This window comes from Typopeltis vanoorti, chromosome 2, assembly GCF_054136105.1.
Source record: "Typopeltis vanoorti isolate ZY-2024b chromosome 2, IOZ_Tvanoo_1.0, whole genome shotgun sequence".
Lineage (NCBI taxonomy): Eukaryota > Metazoa > Arthropoda > Arachnida > Uropygi > Thelyphonidae > Typopeltis > Typopeltis vanoorti.
The window spans coordinates 160321875-160341361 of record NC_143550.1 but is presented as its reverse complement, the minus strand read 5'-3'; the positions used below and the strand labels follow the sequence as shown (position 1 = coordinate 160341361).

At 33.6% G+C, this 19487-nt stretch overlaps 1 protein-coding gene across 4 annotated transcripts in view; it reads right to left on the bottom strand.

Annotated features, from left to right (window-relative positions):
• Positions 1–19487, bottom strand: part of LOC150109577 (uncharacterized) — a 251826-nt gene that overhangs the window by 128356 nt on the left and 103983 nt on the right. For 3 of the 4 annotated variants that reach the window (XM_090413597.1, XM_090413603.1, XM_090413600.1), the window contains exons 3-4: positions 15592–15621; positions 4675–4961 (exon numbers count right to left, since the gene is read on the bottom strand). In XM_090413597.1, coding sequence (XP_090269723.1) covers positions 4675–4961; positions 15592–15621 — 317 coding nt within the window. The remainder of the gene's footprint in view (positions 1–4674; positions 4962–15591; positions 15622–19487) is intronic. The other variant, XM_090413607.1, reaches the window with a different exon arrangement.

The following is a 19487-nucleotide window of genomic DNA, read 5'->3' as shown; positions in this document are numbered from 1 at the left end:
GCATGAAGTGGAGGCTAACAGGATGAAATATGTGGTGGAGTGTTGCTACAGATCTGGAGATTCAGTTGCAGGAAACAAAGAAATGCTGTGACAGCAATATTATTCCAGCTTTTCGCATATTTAAAGAAAAGTTAAATGTGGCAAAGGCACATCATGCCATTATTGCCGCTACTCACAGAGCTTAGCAAGTTTAACAGCTCTATCTCTGATCTACATGAAGAACTAATTAATGTTTTAAATTCTGAACTGTGACTGTCCTACATCACATCTCTGAAGTTGCAGAAAAAAAATAATTCATAGAAGTTAAAAGCAAGCAGTTGAAGAAGTTTAAAATCTTATAACATTGCCAACGTACTATGTTTTGACAAGATTGTGTGGTCGTAAATTTATTGTCACAAGTGCTTACTGAAGAAGCCAAGAATGCTCTCAGTCAGGGCCATAACTTTGCCATTATACCCAAACAAATTCCAACACTAGAAATCATGATGAAAGTAGAATGCAGTATCTACAATCTTCCACCTGCAATGGCTAATAATGTGCACTCAGACATAGCCAGCATCCTAAATAAGGCTAAATCACCAAAAAGTAATATACCACAGAATGAAATAGCTGCCTTAAAAAGTTGTAGAGGAATAAAAATACAGGTATCCCTTGCTTAATGCGGGATTTGATTAACACAACGAAATTAATTGCGACAATCCCTTTTATATATGTGGCAAGAGTTTTAATTAACGCGCCTTTATATTTACCACACAAAAACATGCAAGCCTAGAGGAGTATTTCCTGGCTGAGAGACAAGAAGTCATGAGCATGATGTCATTTCTTCCATTAAGCATTAAGATTGGGTGTATTACAAGCTCTAATTGTTTTGCTGTATTTACAAATTACGTTATTCAGAATTTTTTTCATTCAAAAAAGAATTTCATCTAAATTTTCTTAATGATCTGTGTGAGAATGTGAAAGTTTTATTTTTTTTTTCTACCAAATACGACATCATTACTACAATCCATGGACATGGGTGTCATTGTAAGTTTCAACGCCTATTTTCTTAAGACATTCTCAAAGGGGAGAAACAACAATGGAAGAAAATGCGATTACGCTCCAAGAATTTTGGAAAAATTTTAACATTAAACATGCAATTGAAAAAATTCATGACTCGTAGGAGCAAGTGTCTTCTAGCTGCATGAGAGCTGTTTGGAAAAACCTTTTGCCAGAATGCACTAATGGACACCCCTTCACACAGGATTAGATCGAAGAAAACTAATGTGCTATTTAGAAGTCATTACAGATCAGAAAGATTATTTTTTGAGTCAGTCATGGCTATGAAGAATTCTCCTAACATGAACAAACATGGTTGCATTAATTTGCCAAAAATTTGGAAGACTTATCTTAAGAGAAACTTCCACACAGCTGAAATACTTTTTTTTAAATTTTATTTTTACAACATTAGAGTTTGCCAAGATCCTTTGCTTGTTACAACTTATTCGCTGAAATTCAGCAAAACATAAGCAAGTTAATAAAAATATTTTTTAAAAATAAAATAGTTTGTTTAGTGTTATGTTAAATAAGTTATGAATAACTTTCAACAACACCTAGACTTATCTGTTAGAAGAAATACTCAAATATGGAGGTTTGAAAGTTTTACAGTGGCTGCACTGGATAATTCAGAACGGCTGATCAGAGGTTAAAATTCGTGAAGATTGGAGCAGAGCTCTCTTAGTATTCATCTATAAAAAAGGAAATCATTCCTAAAAAGAATAGAACAGATAAATGCAATACCCATTATGTGGACAGCACACGTCTACCATTTTTATGCTTCTTAAATACTATCAGAAGATCAATTTGGATTCAGAAAGAACAAGGGCAGCAGAAAGGCAACTGTGGCTCAGAAAAAAATAATAATAATAATAACAGAAAAATTAATAACATACATGCATTCCCAGCTTTGGTTGAAAAAGTGAAAGCTTTTGACAATACAAATTGGAATAAGATGGTTGACGTTTTAAAGAATAGATTATCTTAATTTCAAGTAAGGTGAGGATGTTCATTATTACCACTGTTACTAAGATTATATATATATATAAAGAACAATAAACAAAGTAACAAGAGGCAGAAGAGTATAATTAATGGGGAAACTAGTCAGTATGCTCAAGAAGAACTGAAGATGAAACAAGCAAATTAAAAAATAAAAACAAGAATTCATTATAGGGTTTAATGGAATAAATACAGCACATTAGACTAAGAGCAATTAGAATGATAAATAATAATCCATCTCTTACCAATTCACTCTTCCTACTTTCACATAGACGTTTAGTCTCTGCAATTTGTATATTCTATAAATATTCCCATGGAAAATGTTCATCTGAAACAACATCAATAATTCCCCACTCTCTACTAAACCCATTGGAACACGTACAGCCACCTCCCAACACCTCTTCACAGTACACCTCGAAAACCACAGAACAAGTTTCTTTTCCTCCTCCTTCATCCCTGCTACTGCTGTACTGTGGAACAATCTTCTCCCGATGTATTTCCCAAGGAATACAATATACAGGCTTTTAAATCGAATGTCAACAAGTTTCTACTTTTCCATCCCACTACCCATATGCGGTACTAAAGTACTATAGGTTGACCAACCAACCTCTCGTATATGGACCCAAGAAAAAACATAAATAACTAAACAACATACTTAATCACTCCTATATTTCATCTTAGTCACTGAGACATCATCAGGGAAAGAATATTAAAATTGTAAAAACACACAAATTTGCACAAACACTAAATGGAAAAGATTACACTGAAAGCCTGAAGTCAAATGGAGGGGGGGGGGGCATCCTCTATGGTTGCAGTCAAGAAAATACCTAAGGTGACTGATATAGCTGCATTATATTATTCTTACACATTACACTTTAATTATATTAAAGTAAAAGGTAATGTGTAAGAAGCTGCAGTGGTCAGTATAAAATTTAAGGTGACTAGCCTTAGCTGTGTTGAGCAGGAGGCCTGAGAATTAGTTTCCCAAACTTTGGAATGTTTAATACAACCAGATTTATTAAGATTGGGTTGGTTTTTTAATTTAGCTTTTAAATTTTGAGAAAAATTCTGAGAAAAAAAAAGTCTTAATATTACTTCATGTTTACCAATATACCATTGACACACCCTTGACCTTAGAAAACCAAGCACTCAACACAACTACAAATAAACCAACATAGCATTTATGTAGATGGGTTTGCTATTTGTTTCATAGCTTAGGCATACTAGATACATGTTTAGTGCATTTAAACAGCCAATATCCAATAATACACTTTGCTATAGCAACTAACTGTCTCCCTTTCCTGGACACACTAGTTACGCAATTAAAAATTACCAAATAGTTCATTAACACTTACAGAGCCAGACTTCCAGCATCTCCACTCTCTAACCAAGCTGCAGGTTTGAATCCTACTGTGGACATGAATGTTTGCAATTATCTTTAGGTGAGAGATGACCATCACCACCTGGAGTGAGTCACCACTATGCTTATTGTGGCTTGAAAAAAGGTTAATGTTTAATACTATAAATTCCATGTTTAGTCTCTAGAGCATGATTTCTGGATTATGTAAAAAAATAATAGAAATACAAAAAATATATATACCATATATGTCGGTGTTAAAATGATATCTGAAGTTAAAAATAAAATTGCTGAAATAAGAGGTACAAAACCTGAACCTTAATTCTACACTGGAAATCAAGTGATTGTCTAGCTCCTATGCATTATAATAAGCTTTCAGCATGTTAATACTGTATAATGATATATTAGCATAGTAACTTATATATTTTGTATATAAATATTTGTATTTAATAAAAGTATTCACAGTAGACAAGTATGAGTTTTTTCATTTAAATCCTAATGAAACCATACTGGTGATCATATGAATTACAACATATGAAATAGACTTGTATAAAAGTAACCATTTTACTGATTGTCTCACATGGGAAGGCATCATTCATAAATTGCAGTCAAGAAAATACCTAAGGTGACTGATATACCTGCATTATATTAAAGTAAAAGGTAATGTGTAAGAATCTGCCAGTGGTCAGTATAAAATTTAAGGTCATCTTGTGCAGAAAGTACAAACTAAACATTTTGTGGGAAAAAAAAAAGGGAGGAGGGGGTCTTATATGCCCAGTTACCTTGTATGCAGACATGTACAGTATATAAAATAAATAAAAACAGATTAAAAAAAAATCTTTAGCTTAAGAACAGTAATAATATACTATAGGTACACAACCTTTCATGGGCAGAGCTATGTAAAAAAAATTATACCTGAACAGCAGTGTTCCTCAATCAGGAATACATAGTGTCTAGGGGGAGCTGTGAGTTGGGCCTAAAATGTCCAAGTTGAGTATATTCTACTCAGTGGAACAGCTTCTCCCCCCCCCCTCTATTTTATTGTCATTACTGCAAGAAACATTGTTGCTTTTTTTTTTTTTGCATAATTTTTTGCACCAACTTAAAGATAAATATAAATGACCCATACATTAACTTTTAGAAATAAAAAAGTAATAAACATTTGATTTTGTAATATCACAGAATATGGTCCACAGTACATAAAAAAGTTCAGAAAAACTGAATAACAAGATAAAATAAACGACACACCCTGATTAATTCGAAAAGAACAAATATTGCCTCACCTTTTCCTTTTAATTCATTAGTAGCTGCTTTGCCCAGAATACTCCAAACTGGTCTAAGGCATCCAAGAAGACCATCAAACCAACCAGTAGAGCGCTGACTTCCATCTCTAAATCCAATTTCAATGCCTTTAGGATGTGGTTGTGCAGGATCAATTATAGTTGTTAGACTCTGGTTACTAGGAGTTCTGATGGGAGGATTGCTAATAATTTTTGTGTTAATAGCTGGAGAACTAGAATTCTGAAGTTCTAAACTAAGCTGATTCAATTCTTCTTGGATACAAAGCATCCTAAATAGAAAATATTTTGTTTTATATATATATATATGAAAATATAAATAGAAGAAATAGAAAGCTAAATAGTCTTAAAGCTTTATCTCTAAAAGCCTATATTCTGGTTAAATAAGTTGCAATTCTGATAAACACAACCACAAAAATAGATGTAGAAAATATATATAACAGAAACTGAATGACTTAGCAAGCACGAGATACTGATTAACCTAGCTTCTTACTGCAAACAGTAATGAAAAATTTTATATAAATATAAAAATTTTCATTAGCCCATAGTAACTTTGAGTTACGAGAACAGTATGCTATGGTTGTAATGGGTTTGAATTTTATAGAAATTTATAGGTGTTAAAAAGAAAAATAATGTCTAGAGTTAAAATAACATTTTGTGCATGGATAATATGGTGTAGCTGTGATATATATATGCTGAAATTGCTCCCATCGTCGGCCGGTAGCATCCTCTAGCAAGAGGGTTGCAGCAGATGAGCAGCTCTTCTCCATTTCTCTCTGTCTGTCACTTCCATCATTCTTAAACCAGTTCATTCCATGATGTCATTAAACCACTCTCTAGTTGGTCTTCCATGTCTTCTCTTCCCCTCAACTTTCCCTTGTAATATAGTTCTTGTCAGGTGTCCCGAAGAACCTCTCAGATGTCCTGCAAATCTGGTCTTTCTTTGCATAATATTCTTTAGCAGTGTTCTTTCCATCCCAGCTCGTGTTAAAACTTCTTGATTTGATATTCTTTCTGTATAGCTAATCTTTTCCATCTTTCTATAACACCACATTTCCAATGCATTAATTCTTTCCATATCTCTCTTTCTGAGTGTCCATGACTCACTTCCATAACTTGCAATACTCCAAACTGTTGCTTTAACTATTCCAATTCTAACGCCTATTTTAGTGTTCTTGTTTATTAAAATTCTCTTCATTTCCATAAATGCCGATTTAGCTTTGCCTATTCTATTTCTAATGTCCAACTCTGAAGTTCCTTTCTCTGAGATCCAGCTACCTAAATATTGAAATCTTTCCACTTCTTCTAAAATCTTTCCTCCACATCTCATTTTTACATTATCTCATATTTTTCTACCCATTATCATTATCTTGGTCTTTTTTGTGTTAATTCTTAGTCCAAACTCTTTACAAGAGTTTTCAAATCTTTGAATAATTTGTTGTAACCCATTTTCACTTTCTGCCATCACCACTACATCATCCACATATCTTAAGTTATTAATGATTCTTCCATTTATTTTTATTCCTTCTTCTTCTACATCCTCAAGTGCCTCTCTAAACATTTGTTCACTATAAAAGTTAAACAATAATAGTGATAACTTGCATCCTTGTCTGACTCCTCTCTCCACCGGGAATTCTCCTGTTTCCTCTCCATTTACATATACTGATGCTATTTGTGACCAATATAATCTCTTTAAAATTTCCAAGTCATAAGAGTCAATATCAGTATTTTCTAGAATGTCAAAAAGCCTTTCATGTTTCACTGTATCAAATGCCTTTTCAAAATCTAGAAATCCCAAAAACAACTTTCCACCATGGTTTAGTGTTTTCTCCGCAATAATTCTTAGACAAGTTATAGCCTCTCCAGTTCCTCTGTTGGTTCTGAATCCAAACTATTCCTCATTCATTTCTTTTTCTATTTTATTCCTAATTCTCTCTAAAATTATTTGCACCAGAATTTTTGCTGTGTGAGTTATTAAGACTTATCGTTCTAAAATCGTTACAGTCTAAAACTCCCGACTTTTTTGGAATGGGGATAAAAATTGATCTTCTAAACTCCTCTGGTAATTCTTGTCCTTCATAAATTCCGTTAAAATTACTCTAAAAAGAGAAATAAAAACATCATTTGAAACATAAATCTATCTTTTTTACTCTTATGCATAGATCCTTCACCATGCCTTGCAGATTTTCAAAACCAGATCTGACAGAACAGGGTGGTTAATCCTCATTTTCATTATCTCATATATCTGTAAATTGTGTACTCTCTTGGCCGATTTGCCTAGATGCAGGATGAAAAACACGAGTTTCTGAGAGAGAAGGGGAAGGGGGGGGGCTGTATCCCTATGAAATCAACTAACCTTCATTTGAAAAAGGTCCACATAAAGATTCCTCTTATCATGATGAGAATTGAACTTGGATATTTTCCACTGAAGGGAACAATTTCCCATTGTCCAGACTGACCCATATATTAAGATCATTTAACTAGCTAATAAAGTGCTGAAATGAATTGTGTGTGAGGAGGAAGAAGAGAAAGTTCATGGATTGGATCAGGCCATCAATCTGCATCAAATTGTGATGAAAACTGTTTCTTAAATTTCCCAGTATTACTGCGCACATGAATGCAGCCTACAGGATAAACTTTTTTTTTTTTTAATTGACAAACTTACAATTAACAGATGAAAATATACTTGAGTGGAAGTATCGAGTTGGTAGACTGTAGTGTCGAGTGGCCTCCAGGATATCCTGGAGGGACCACTGTAATTAATAATTCACAACGAAAGGTAAATAACACATTAGTACTGTGTTATTCACTGCCTGAACTTGAATCGGAATGACTGCCTATCGTTATCAAAAATATGGGAAAGTCTGATTAGAATAATGCATCATTAAGTTTTTTTTTGTTTTTTTTTTACAGTTATGATTAACCTTTTTCTCAGTTATAACGTACTGTTACTAGAAACATCACATGGCTCATTCAATTTCAAATAAATCCAATGTCTGCATTCTACCTTGTATCAACTGTTTTTGCCAACAAAGATAGTCTGTAAGTTTCAGACCACAAAATACATTGCTTATAATCAAATAAATATTGCCTTTGCCTTGTGTAAATAATAATGTAAATAATTCATACATTAGTAATGTGGGTGCCAGATAAACAAGCAACCTGCTTGAGAGCCCAAGCATGATACTTGTTAAAGCCATTTCTAGCTTCCAATAAGTAATGGTCTCGCACTGGGAAATCATCTACCACCAGACTTCCACAAGCATCAATACCATAGTGTTTGATAAGTTATATACCTATTGATTGCAAAGTAGAGATGTTTTTTCTTGATTACCCAAACTGGCATACTATACCTATGTACTTAAAATGAGACCTGTCCTCCTTCCCAGGCTTAGTATACCCAGAAAATTGCTAATACTGTCTACCCCCCCCCACATCCTCCAATGATGCCTTTGTCTGACTGTACATATAACCCAGTCTGCAATGCATATTTCATTAAATTTCTAATTTTCAAAGCTTCTCCCAGAATAGATTAAAAATCTTGGAATGTTTGCAGAGTTTATTGTCCTCCATGTGTCACTATTCATGTCAGAAGTTTTTTCAGTTAATATATTCAACAAAATTCATCTGACAATTATTTATGAAGTTCCATCTTTTGTAATAAATCCATCAATTTATTCACTGGACATCTGATGCCACACGGTAACTCCGTTCCTTGGTGATGTGCCACACCACTCCACACTAGGTAGTCACTTCAGACACACCACCCATCCATCTCATTGAGGGTCCACTCCCTTCCTCATTTTCCAGGAACTGTACTTACTGTTATTGTTTTGAGAAGTCCTCCTTCTATCCTTTCAATGAGTCCAAAGTATTTCAGCTTTCTTCTGTCAATATCTTTAAGGAGCCTTAAAGTTCTACTGATCCTTTCTAGCACATATTCTATATATTCCTAATATATAGCAAATATTTTCTTTTATTTAAAAAGTAATACTTTAATACCAGTAGCTTTCAGTGAGAGAGAAATTATCATTAAAAATGATAGTTTAAACATTAACTAGTATTATAAATTTAGTTTAATCCTTTATCCAAGTGTGAGCAAACAAAGTTTGTGCCTGAAAGTATCTTCAGGACTGGGGTAAGGTGGTACAACACCAGGACACTCCTTGCAAAGGTGGAGCAAGCTACCAACACTCCTATCTCATTATCTCCCATAATGCAAAACACATCTCCTTGCGGATATGTCTAATGTTATGCATTAAGGGAAGGGCCACAACCCAGACTAGTTTTGACCTTTATTGAGGTCTCTTCAGTGGGAGCCAGGCCCAAGTGGAGATACCAGGCAGAAGCATTAGCAGGTCATCTCTACCTATCGGAATTGTCAAATGGTGTGCCACCCTTTTTTAATAAATTACTCTGGATTTAGAGAAAGATGTTGAAAGTTTATTTTTCACTTGGTTAGAGTATAATAAATTTAGTTTAATCCTTTATCCAAGTGTGAGCAAACAAAGTTTGTACCTGAAAGTATCTTCAGGACTGGGGTAAGGTGGTACAACACCAGGGCACTCCTTGCAAAGGTGGAGTAAGCTACCAACACTCCTATCTCAGTATCTCAATAACAACTATCCCATTTGACAACTCCGATAGGTAGAGATGACCTGCTAATGCTTCTGCCTGATATCTCCACTTGGGCCTGGCTCCCACTGAAGAGACCTCAATAAAGGTCAAAACTAGTCTGGGTTGTGACCCTTCCCTTAATGCATAACATTAGACATATCCGCAAGATGTGTTTTGCATTATGGGAGATACTGAGATAGGAGTGTTGGTAGCTTGCTCCACCTGTGCAAGGAGTGCCCTGGTGTTGTACCACCTTACCCCAGTCCTGAAGATACTTTCAGGCACAAATTTTGTTTGCTCACACTTGGATAAAGGATTAAACTAAATTTATTATACTCTAACCAAGTGAAAAATAAACTTTCAACATTAACTAGTATTAAAAAAAACTGCTAGAAAGAATCTTTTATATATATATATATATATATATATATATATATATATATATATATATATATATATATATATATGAAATAACCAGGGGGAGAAAAAAAAAGAAAAGAATTCTGTGCAATCTTAACTCTGCTTCCTGTAAACAAAACGCATTTCCTGAGAAATGACACTCATGTATGGGTGGCTGATATATTGCTATGTCATGCCACCTTGCATGACTGCTTATACACAAAATTATGTTATAAATCTGTATTTCCTATTGAAAAGTATGTATAATCTGGTGAATGATTTTTAGTCAAAGAGTATTTTCAAAGAGTATTAGCCAAATACTCATTTTACTCAAAGAGTATATATACAACTTTGATTTATTATAAGTTGTAATATATATACTCTTTCTTAATTGAAAATTCCACATTTCGCCACCTCCCAGGTCAAGACTGCATGATCACCCTTCTCAACAGGAGGCAAAGTGATTACCTTGGTTTCGGACAAATTCGTTGATACTATAACCAGATCAAACATTTCAAACCTTGGATACTTTACTTTCCATCACATGCTGTTTCAGGTAATTATCACTTAACATCTGCATAACTTCTATTTCATTCCCTGACTATGCCCTTTCTTTCTTCCAATCTATATCCCCATAGTAAAGATCTCTCATAATGATCACTCATCTTGTGCTCATTGGGCTAATATGACAATGCATGTCATCCATATTTCCTCTTGCTCCCTTTATCCTACAGCAGCAACCAATTATATATTTTGTCCTGCGAATTTTTTCTTCTGATGTTTTTTTCATCCTGCAGCCAAACAACCATGTTATGAATACAGCCATGAAGTTGGATGAGATCAACCTGAAGTTACAGGAAAGTAAGTGTAAAAGAAATGACAGTGTCCTAACCAGGCTGTTTAAGTCTCGAGCACTGCCAGAGTGCACAGAGAAATACTTCCATTATATAAAGGAGGATCCAAGACTGAGGTTAAGCGATTAGTATTTTAAAAGTGGTGGTGGTTAACAGCAGAATTCAGGAATGGATAAATGGGAACATGATCCTCTACTGAGGACAGAGTAAGTTTTGTCTTAGTAATTTACTAGTTTTATAATATAATAGTTACAGCTTAGATGAATAAGAGAAATGACCATACCATGATATGGCATAACCTGATATGATGCTAAAAAATGCTGGGAACCTTGGTTTAGGAGCTGCAAAAATCAGTCTTGAATAGGAAAAGTGTCCATCAAGTGAATCTGGAATTGGGGACTGCATATTAGGACACAATTCTCCCTCTTACATAACAACCAACTTATCTGAGATTGTAGATTGTTAAGTCCTATGACACAAATCATATTCACATATGTGCTTTCAGCTTTAGCAGAAGTTCTGCTGTTTGACTACACTTCACAGTTTTGTTCAAGTAGTTACTTAGTTATTTCACAAAAGCTGGCAGTATAGGGAGGTATTTATTCAAAGAGAATATCAATGAATTCCTTCTCTTTTTCTCTCTATCACTTAACTGCTAGCTTATATCTCATCATCACAATTTTCTGATATATGTTCTCTGATATATATAGTATGCCCTATAGCATACCATACATTATGATAGTTTGCAATTAATATTCCATTATTAGTTTCTGATTAATCACAGTTTTCCACCCAGCTCACACAGCACTAAATTACTATATATTCTCCAATCTCTTCTATGTGTGGTCTTAACATAAACATCTACTTTCATCAAGTTCATGATTCAACTTGTACTTCTTTTCCCATATTTGTATTCTGTATAAACGTTATCTTCCTTTTATTTTGTTTCTTCTGTTATTTCAGTTATTTTCAATGTAATGTTAACCAAGCCATCTATCGCACATTCTTAACAAAATCAGCTAAATAAATTACTGTCTAGTAAGAGAATACAAAATTAACAGCTAGAACATGGGCACAACTGACTACATTTAAAAAAAAAAAAAAAAAACTAAATAAATTTCAAAGTGACTGATTAACAGTCTACTAAAGGTTTACAAACAATGAGTAATAATCATAATGAGTATTACCCATAGTCTGTAATACTCAGAAAAGAGTATGAAGAATTACTGAAATGCTCTGAATATATTCATTAGCAGTAATGTAGGACAAATATTTCAAAATATTCACAAATTAATAACTAATATACAGTAATTAGCATTTGAAACTTCTCAAAAGGATAACTTTTTAAAAACAAAACAAAACAAAAGAACAAATTAATGGGCATGTTAATGGAAATTTACGTTAAACATTAAGTCTACTATCAACTTCTAAATATAATTAATAAACAAAATATTCATATCTTTAGTTATATATAACTGAAGTCATTACTAAATCTTTAATAGAACCAGGACTTTACTCGTGATAGCAGTTCAATACTCTGATGTACTGAAACTTTCAGTACATCAGAATATTGAACAAACAAGTAATTCAAAGAAACAGAATAAATGACCTTTCTTAACCCCCCCCCACCCATTCAAGTGCTTGCTTGTTCCATATACTGATGATGGCTGTTAGTTTCAGTGCAAAAGATTTATGCTACTTTCATTATTAAAGTTATTTATTGCGTTTAACATGTTTTTTCTCTTGAGTCATTAACAAATTTTAAAAAAAATATACATATACAAATTATGCACTGTAAAGCTTCCACTTCAAAGGAACAGTATTCTGCTACTTTCAAAATTCTCAAGAAATACCCATATACTGTAATTTAGAAATCACAAGGTCTTTTTTTTATTATTATTTTATTTCTCAAGTGAATTCCTGAACACTTGAAGTAATTAGTATTTGATGTACCCAAACTCCAGTGAAGTACATCATTTTTTTTTTTTTTTTTTGTAAAATCATAAGTACTGATTATTAACTGGAGAATGAATTCCTATATAAATAACATGTAAAAGATATAAGGTTACTTTTATTTCTGTTGTTTCATCTAAATGCAACCATGAGATTAAATACATTAACAAAAATGACAATACGTTATATAATATAGCAGTGCCTGAAAAAGCAACATTGATCTACTTAACAATATTGATTCAACGATTAATATGAAAGGAAACACCAATGGTGTTTTATCAGGTCTGACAGACTTGTTCATCAAATTGCTATCTTATAATCTGTGTTCCACTCTGTAGCTAGGTAGCCAGTTTCCTGATGAATGTCAGGTGCACAATTTCTCTCCAATGCAGGAGTGCTGCATACTTCTGTTCTTTTGACTATACTCTTTCCTTCTATATATAAATTACTTTTGATGGGTGATGTCAAGCTTTATTCATGGTTTTGCTGATATTTTGTACCATACAAGACCATAGAGAACCATACAAGAATTGTATGGTTCTGACAAACCTTACAATGCTTTAAACACATTCACCTTTAAACTATCAAAACATAGTCCTGCCTGTTTTGAACCCCCCTCCCCCGGCCAAATAAAAAACTCTAATTACCAACTCTTACCTTCAAATAATAAAGATATTAGTACTTTATTGTAATTCTCTCTCTCTCCTTGGACCAACATTTATCTCCAGTCTTCAGATATTCAAATTGATGGCCTCATCAGCCTCTAAAAAAAATTTCTATTGCTTTTTCACTTATCCAGCTGGTAAAACTTTCTATAAATCACAAATTTGCCTAAATTTAGAACACTATTGCTAATTTTCAATGGTACACCAAAAACATTCTTAATATTCTTGATAATATCTAGGCTTACTCCCACAGACTCACTCCAACCCAGATAGTGTGTTTGTACCTTATTTTTCTACATGTTCATGGGCACTGTTCTAGCAGATTGGCATCCACCATTCCTCTACATTCAGCTAAACATATAATAACACAAGTAGAGGCAACTGTTCAATGTTCAACTGCAAAAAAAAAAAATCTTCAACCTACTTCTCATACTCTTTCATTCTATCTGCATCTACTGATATGTATTTCTTAAGAGCTACAACCTCCAGCTATTCAAAAAGAACATCAATTGGTTCCTTTTCTTGGAAGTCCAACCCATATGCACATTCCAATATACACTATGTTGTGCAATGTTCTGTGTGTGGATTGATATATATATAAGGGTGATAAAAATTTTGAAAACAAGAGAGTGAACATGACTACATATTCATGCTTATGCTGCCTGTGAAAATGAGTACAGAAAGAGCAACTGACAAAAATGTTGTCAGTTGCTTTTTTGACAGTTGACAAAGATGTATGTAAAAATGTGAAAAATTTGGCAAAAAAGGGAAGAGCTAACAATGATTGATTGATTGTTGCAGCTGCTGCTGCCTGATGATTGGGAAAGATTGCAGTGAATTAGACAATACATTTGCAAACTGATCTTGATATTTTGAAGGAGAAAAATTCTGAAATGCTCACTATTAAATACTTTTTTTTTTTGAGGTTATTTGAGGGCTTCAAAACTTCTGGCTCCCATTAGCCAGCTGACTTTGAGAATGCATTTTCTGTGTTTTGAGGTCTTTAGCTAATACACAATGGCATCGCTTCTCTCTTATTTGCAGGTGTCCTCATTCTACTACATTCCTGTTATTTATCACTTTACTTCCTTCCACTCTGACATTATTATCCCTCAAGCTTATGTAACAGAACTTGTTAAGAAGCATTTGGTATAGACAGATGAGACTGCAATTACATGAAATAATAAATTGTCCCTCCTCTCTCTCTCTCTCTCTGTGTGCATGAGTGCACGTGGGCATACCTATGTCTTAATAGATTCAATAATAAATGTTTTGACAGCATCTGATTAGACACAAATGCACAGAGCAGAAAGTATAACACTTAACCTAAATAATATCTGCTTTAATTGCATTGTGTTAATTTCATAATTTTATACTTAATTAGATAAGAGCAGAGGATTCCTTAATGGTTATTTTGTTTTAACGAAATAGTGGTTATCCAAGTTTAGCTAGGCTCTGTCAGTTTCAAATGATTCAAGTAGTTTAGAATATGAGAATGATTTGAGCACAATAAAACTAAAACTGCTACTGTCTAAGGTTTTATTTAAATTAATAAAATTTCAGTAGGTTAAAGGGACACTACAGTCTATAATTAACCACTATGTAAATCAATACTCAAGCAGCATTAACCTCACTGTGACTTAGTGCTTGATCATGTCTTCACTCTAAAACAGAGATGCTCACTATAACTTGAGAAAACAAATTGAAGCTATGTGTAATTGTGTAAACATGTAGTTTACACAATTATACATAACTTATAGGGGATGCACAAAGAAATGTCTGTAGTAGGTGCATAAAGTGTACAAGACAGGAAAAATCCAAGACTCAAACCAACTTCATTCCATACAACCTCTTGTGTAAAAATTACTGTAGACAGTTCTCAAATTCATCTCAATGATTAAAAAATAAGAATCAATTTACTATAGCTCAGTTAATAGCAACTCTAATTCAAACTATAATAATTGTACAGAAATTCGAAGAAAAATTATAAATTCTTTTGAACTGTGATGCAAGAGTTGTGCTATCTAGTAAAAGCAGCAAATACAGTTTAAATAAGCAACCTTGATGCTTATTTTAAATCAATAGCATTATTTTTGCAGTTAATTATCATGTAGTGTTTTTATGGTCATTTTATGGCATATTTTTCTCCCTAGCTGCAGATATATTTCTAATAAATGTAAGAAATAACTAAATAATAAGAAAATAAGTAACTGCATATTTTCATTTATCTGTTATTTACTTTTCAAAATTCACTCTCCAATGCAGAACATGACAGGTTTATTTGTATTAGTAAATTCAAAAATTAGAACTCTTAGCACCATTCCTGATTGTTAGTTACAAGGTAAAACCAAAAAGGCAAAATACAATAAAGCATCCTTCATTCAAGTATGAATCATAAATTAACATGGACATACCCAGTTTCAAAGCAGTCCTCTTTGTCAGTACTAAGAAAAATGATTGAAAAAATGTTAGTTAATTAGAACAACAACATATGAAATTATGTCGTTATTGACAATTAACACAGTTAATTTTTTTCATGAGTATGGGTTCTACCAGATTAGTTTTTTATTATGTTACTCTAAAACTGAGAGATTACTTGAAATTATGAAGCTAAAAAAAAGTTAAAATTAATATAATCCTCTCCCATTCAACAACATGCAATGTCTTTCTGTGGTTCCATAACTTTAGAGAGCACATGTAAAATTCATTTAAATTTTTGGAGCTTCATCAGAATAAATCAATTAATTCAAAATAACTACATGAAAAAGGAAAATACAATATATATCAGAACTACCACCATAATATAAAATATGATACTGATATACTTACCACATTAAAAAAAAAAATAAAAAAAAAAGTGGAAAGGTGAGAGCGGGAAAAAAAATAAAGAATATGTGTGTGTAAAGAAAATATATATGCATTATATATGTACCTGTTAATGGTGAGCAAACTATAGAATAACTATGCATATACTTCTTAATCTAGCAAAAAAAAAAAAAAAGTATGAACACCATTGTAAACATGACAATGCACATACGAATAATTACTTTTAAACTGAAAGGAAGTTATTTTGCTCTTACATACACATAATATATATGTTGGTACAAGAAGAGAAGATGAAATGTCATAATGGCAGGTGCATCACCCAGTTAAACAAAGCCTCTGCCATTTTCATCAGGGAACAAGGGTGAAGTGAAACGTCAGCTACTGAAGCAAACTCAAAATTGGCATCATTGGAGGTAAGAAGTATCAACAGATCTGAAACTGGCAGAAGAATTAGAGAGGTACCACATAAAACTACTGTTACTGAAAACAAAGACAATAAAAACAGGAAAATCTTCTAAATAATAACTACAAGACTAAACATGAAGAAAATTTTAAATGACAGGCAATTTCAAGAAGAGTGATATAGGAAAACATCATAATGTAGAATTGGATGATGAGATATTTGTGTCTATGGTCTCCAGAAGGTTTGAGAGAAGAAATGGAAAGAGTTTGCAAGTCATTTGAGAAGGAAGTTGACAAAGAAAACCTTGTCCTTGGTGTTCAGGATCTGAACAGTACAATAGGAAATGAATACCAAGCCTATAGAAATGTTTTAGGAAAATCTAGAAGAAAGAGTAAAGCTAATGATAACAATAATAATAAGTAGAGAATAATAAGAATAATAAGTAATGATAACAATAATAATAATAAGTACCTACTGGATTCTGTTTAGGACATACACTATTCATCAATAACGCTTTGTTCCAACATAAAGATGTGCATAAATTTACACGAAGCGACACTGTCTCACTGACTATGCTATTGTTGATAGCAATATCTTAATGCTGATTCAAGATCAGCATTAAGATATTGCTTTTTATTGTTGAGCAGAATAAAAATTAACTGCATATTGAAAAGCTATGATACATTTTCTTTGCATTATATTATTCTGTTTGCTTCCTCTATTGCTCTCCTGACTTATCACACCACTCAGAACCCCAAAGAACTGACTATCAGCAACACACCTTACTTAAATCCCAGAATTCCTGATAATCAAACTCACTCCTAAACATGTTTGACCTTTTCTTCACCCTTTTTTTGATAATAACTGTTTCAGTAGGCAATTTCAATCACAATTTGGCACAAATTTCTTCTGATATGAATACATTGCCCTGTCACTGCAAATAATTGTTTAATTGACTTTTTAAATTGCAATCCCTCATGAAAGGACAGAAGAAATATTTTAGTACTGTGGATGGGGTAAGGACTAAGTAATTCGAGAAGCCCTTCTCCAGAGACCAAACATAATCCTTTTTCTAAATAAATGATAACAATGGAATAACTTACATGATAAATAGAATAACTTACATGATAAATATAAATCATCATGTATTTTTATTTATTTAGTATCAAGAGCATCCTCGGAATGAATTTAAAAATAAACAGCTGGAAGACAACAATGAAAACGTGAGCTACACGCAAATAACAGAGTAGCATGGTCTAAGTCATAATTTTAAAACAAGAGAAATATTATTAAAATTTAAACTATTGCATGTAGTGGGATGCATAGAGAACTATTTCCCATAATATGGATAACTTTAGTCGACTTCTGTTTAAATTTGGCCATCAAAGCAGAACTTCACAACCAAGGCTTTCTTTGTGGCAGACTCTTTTGCAAAGTCTGAAAAGGGCGAAATCTTGTTAAAAGAGAGAAAGCACATCTGATCTAATAAGAGAAAGACCAACAGATCTAACTAATTTGGTTATTCTTTCAGAAACAGCTTTAACCACTTCTTGGGAGGAAGAGGACAAAGAAGTCCTATTAACCTAACTTCTTGATAACAAATTCTATGAAGCCATCAGTACTTTTCTACAAGCAATAGGTCTCCAGTTAGCAAAATAGTGGTTGTGCATGCACATACACAAATCATACCCAAGTCTGTTGAGGCTTGCAGAGCTGTGGCTTCTGCCAGCATATTCTGTGATGGGTGTCCATTGCATGGTCGACAAGTCCTGAGTGGCTGTATTGCTGAAACCAGATGCAGTCCTTGTGTTCGAATATCCTGATATTGGCTGTCCAGCCAAACAGGCAGGACAATATCAAGGCAGTTTGCAACTGCAAGGGACCTGGTATAACTCCAGGTAGGTCTAGGGGAAGTGGCTGGTCTTTGGTGGAGCAGATAAGAGATTCCAATTTCTTATGTGGTTTGTAACTAGTTGTGAGGTCATATTTTCTTAGGATTTTTGTTACTTTTTCAGATGTACCCTGGATATAAGGAATGGGGATAGATTTAGGGTAATCTCTGTTATGAATGGGGGGGGAGTTGTGGTTAACTGGTTTTAATATTTTTTGAAGGGTTGTAGCCATTGGCTAAGAAGGTGTTTAAATTCAGTAGTTAGGGCATTGTTATCTGAACTGATTAATTTTGCTCTGTTATATAAGGTTTTTATAATCCCATATTGTTTGGATGGGGGGGGGGGGTGACTGCTGGTGAATGTATCTACCTGTATGTGTAGGCTTCCTGTAAACAGAGAAAGCCACGGATCCATCAGGTGCATAATCAGTGTCAAGGAATGTTGTTGTTTTCCTTTTCTAAGGTAAACCAGATCCTAGGGTGTTGACTGTTTAAGTGTGTTGAGAAATTGTAGCCTATATCTAGGCCATATGGCCAAATAGCAAACACATCATCCATGTAGCCACACAGTGAGGAAAAGTTTAAGGCTTTTTCTTCAAATGTCTCCATAAAGAAGTTGGCCAGGGGTGGAGAGAGTGGAGAACCCATAGCTGTCCCCTCTATCTGTTTGTAGAATTTTCCTTGCCAAATGAGATAGCCTGAGTTCATGGTGAACTGAAATAAGGCTGAGATATAAGGGGGAAATTCAGCTTGGATGAGGTCTCAAGTATCTTTGAGTGGGACATTGGAATTAACAAGGAGGAGACATCAAACCTGACCATTATGTCAGTGTGTTGGAGTGAGAGGTTTTCTATACTGGCTTTAAAGTGGGCTGAGTATTTTATGTGTGAAGGTGTATTGCCAGTATACTGTGTGAGCACGTTGGCTAATTTGTATGTGGAGAAATCAATACCATTCACAATGGGACGTAACGGTACATTCTGCTTATGGAAATATATGAAGGTATTGATTAAAGTTTTTAATTAATATTCTAGTATACGTTGTCATTTACTGAAAAAATTAAAAAAAAACTACAATTATATATAAATGGGAACCGGTAGGAGTTCAAAGCGTCACTTCCCAAAACTTGGTGATCTATGATAGCTGCTTCAGGTAAGCTTCAGCTATTGCTCAATACATCATCAATTTTC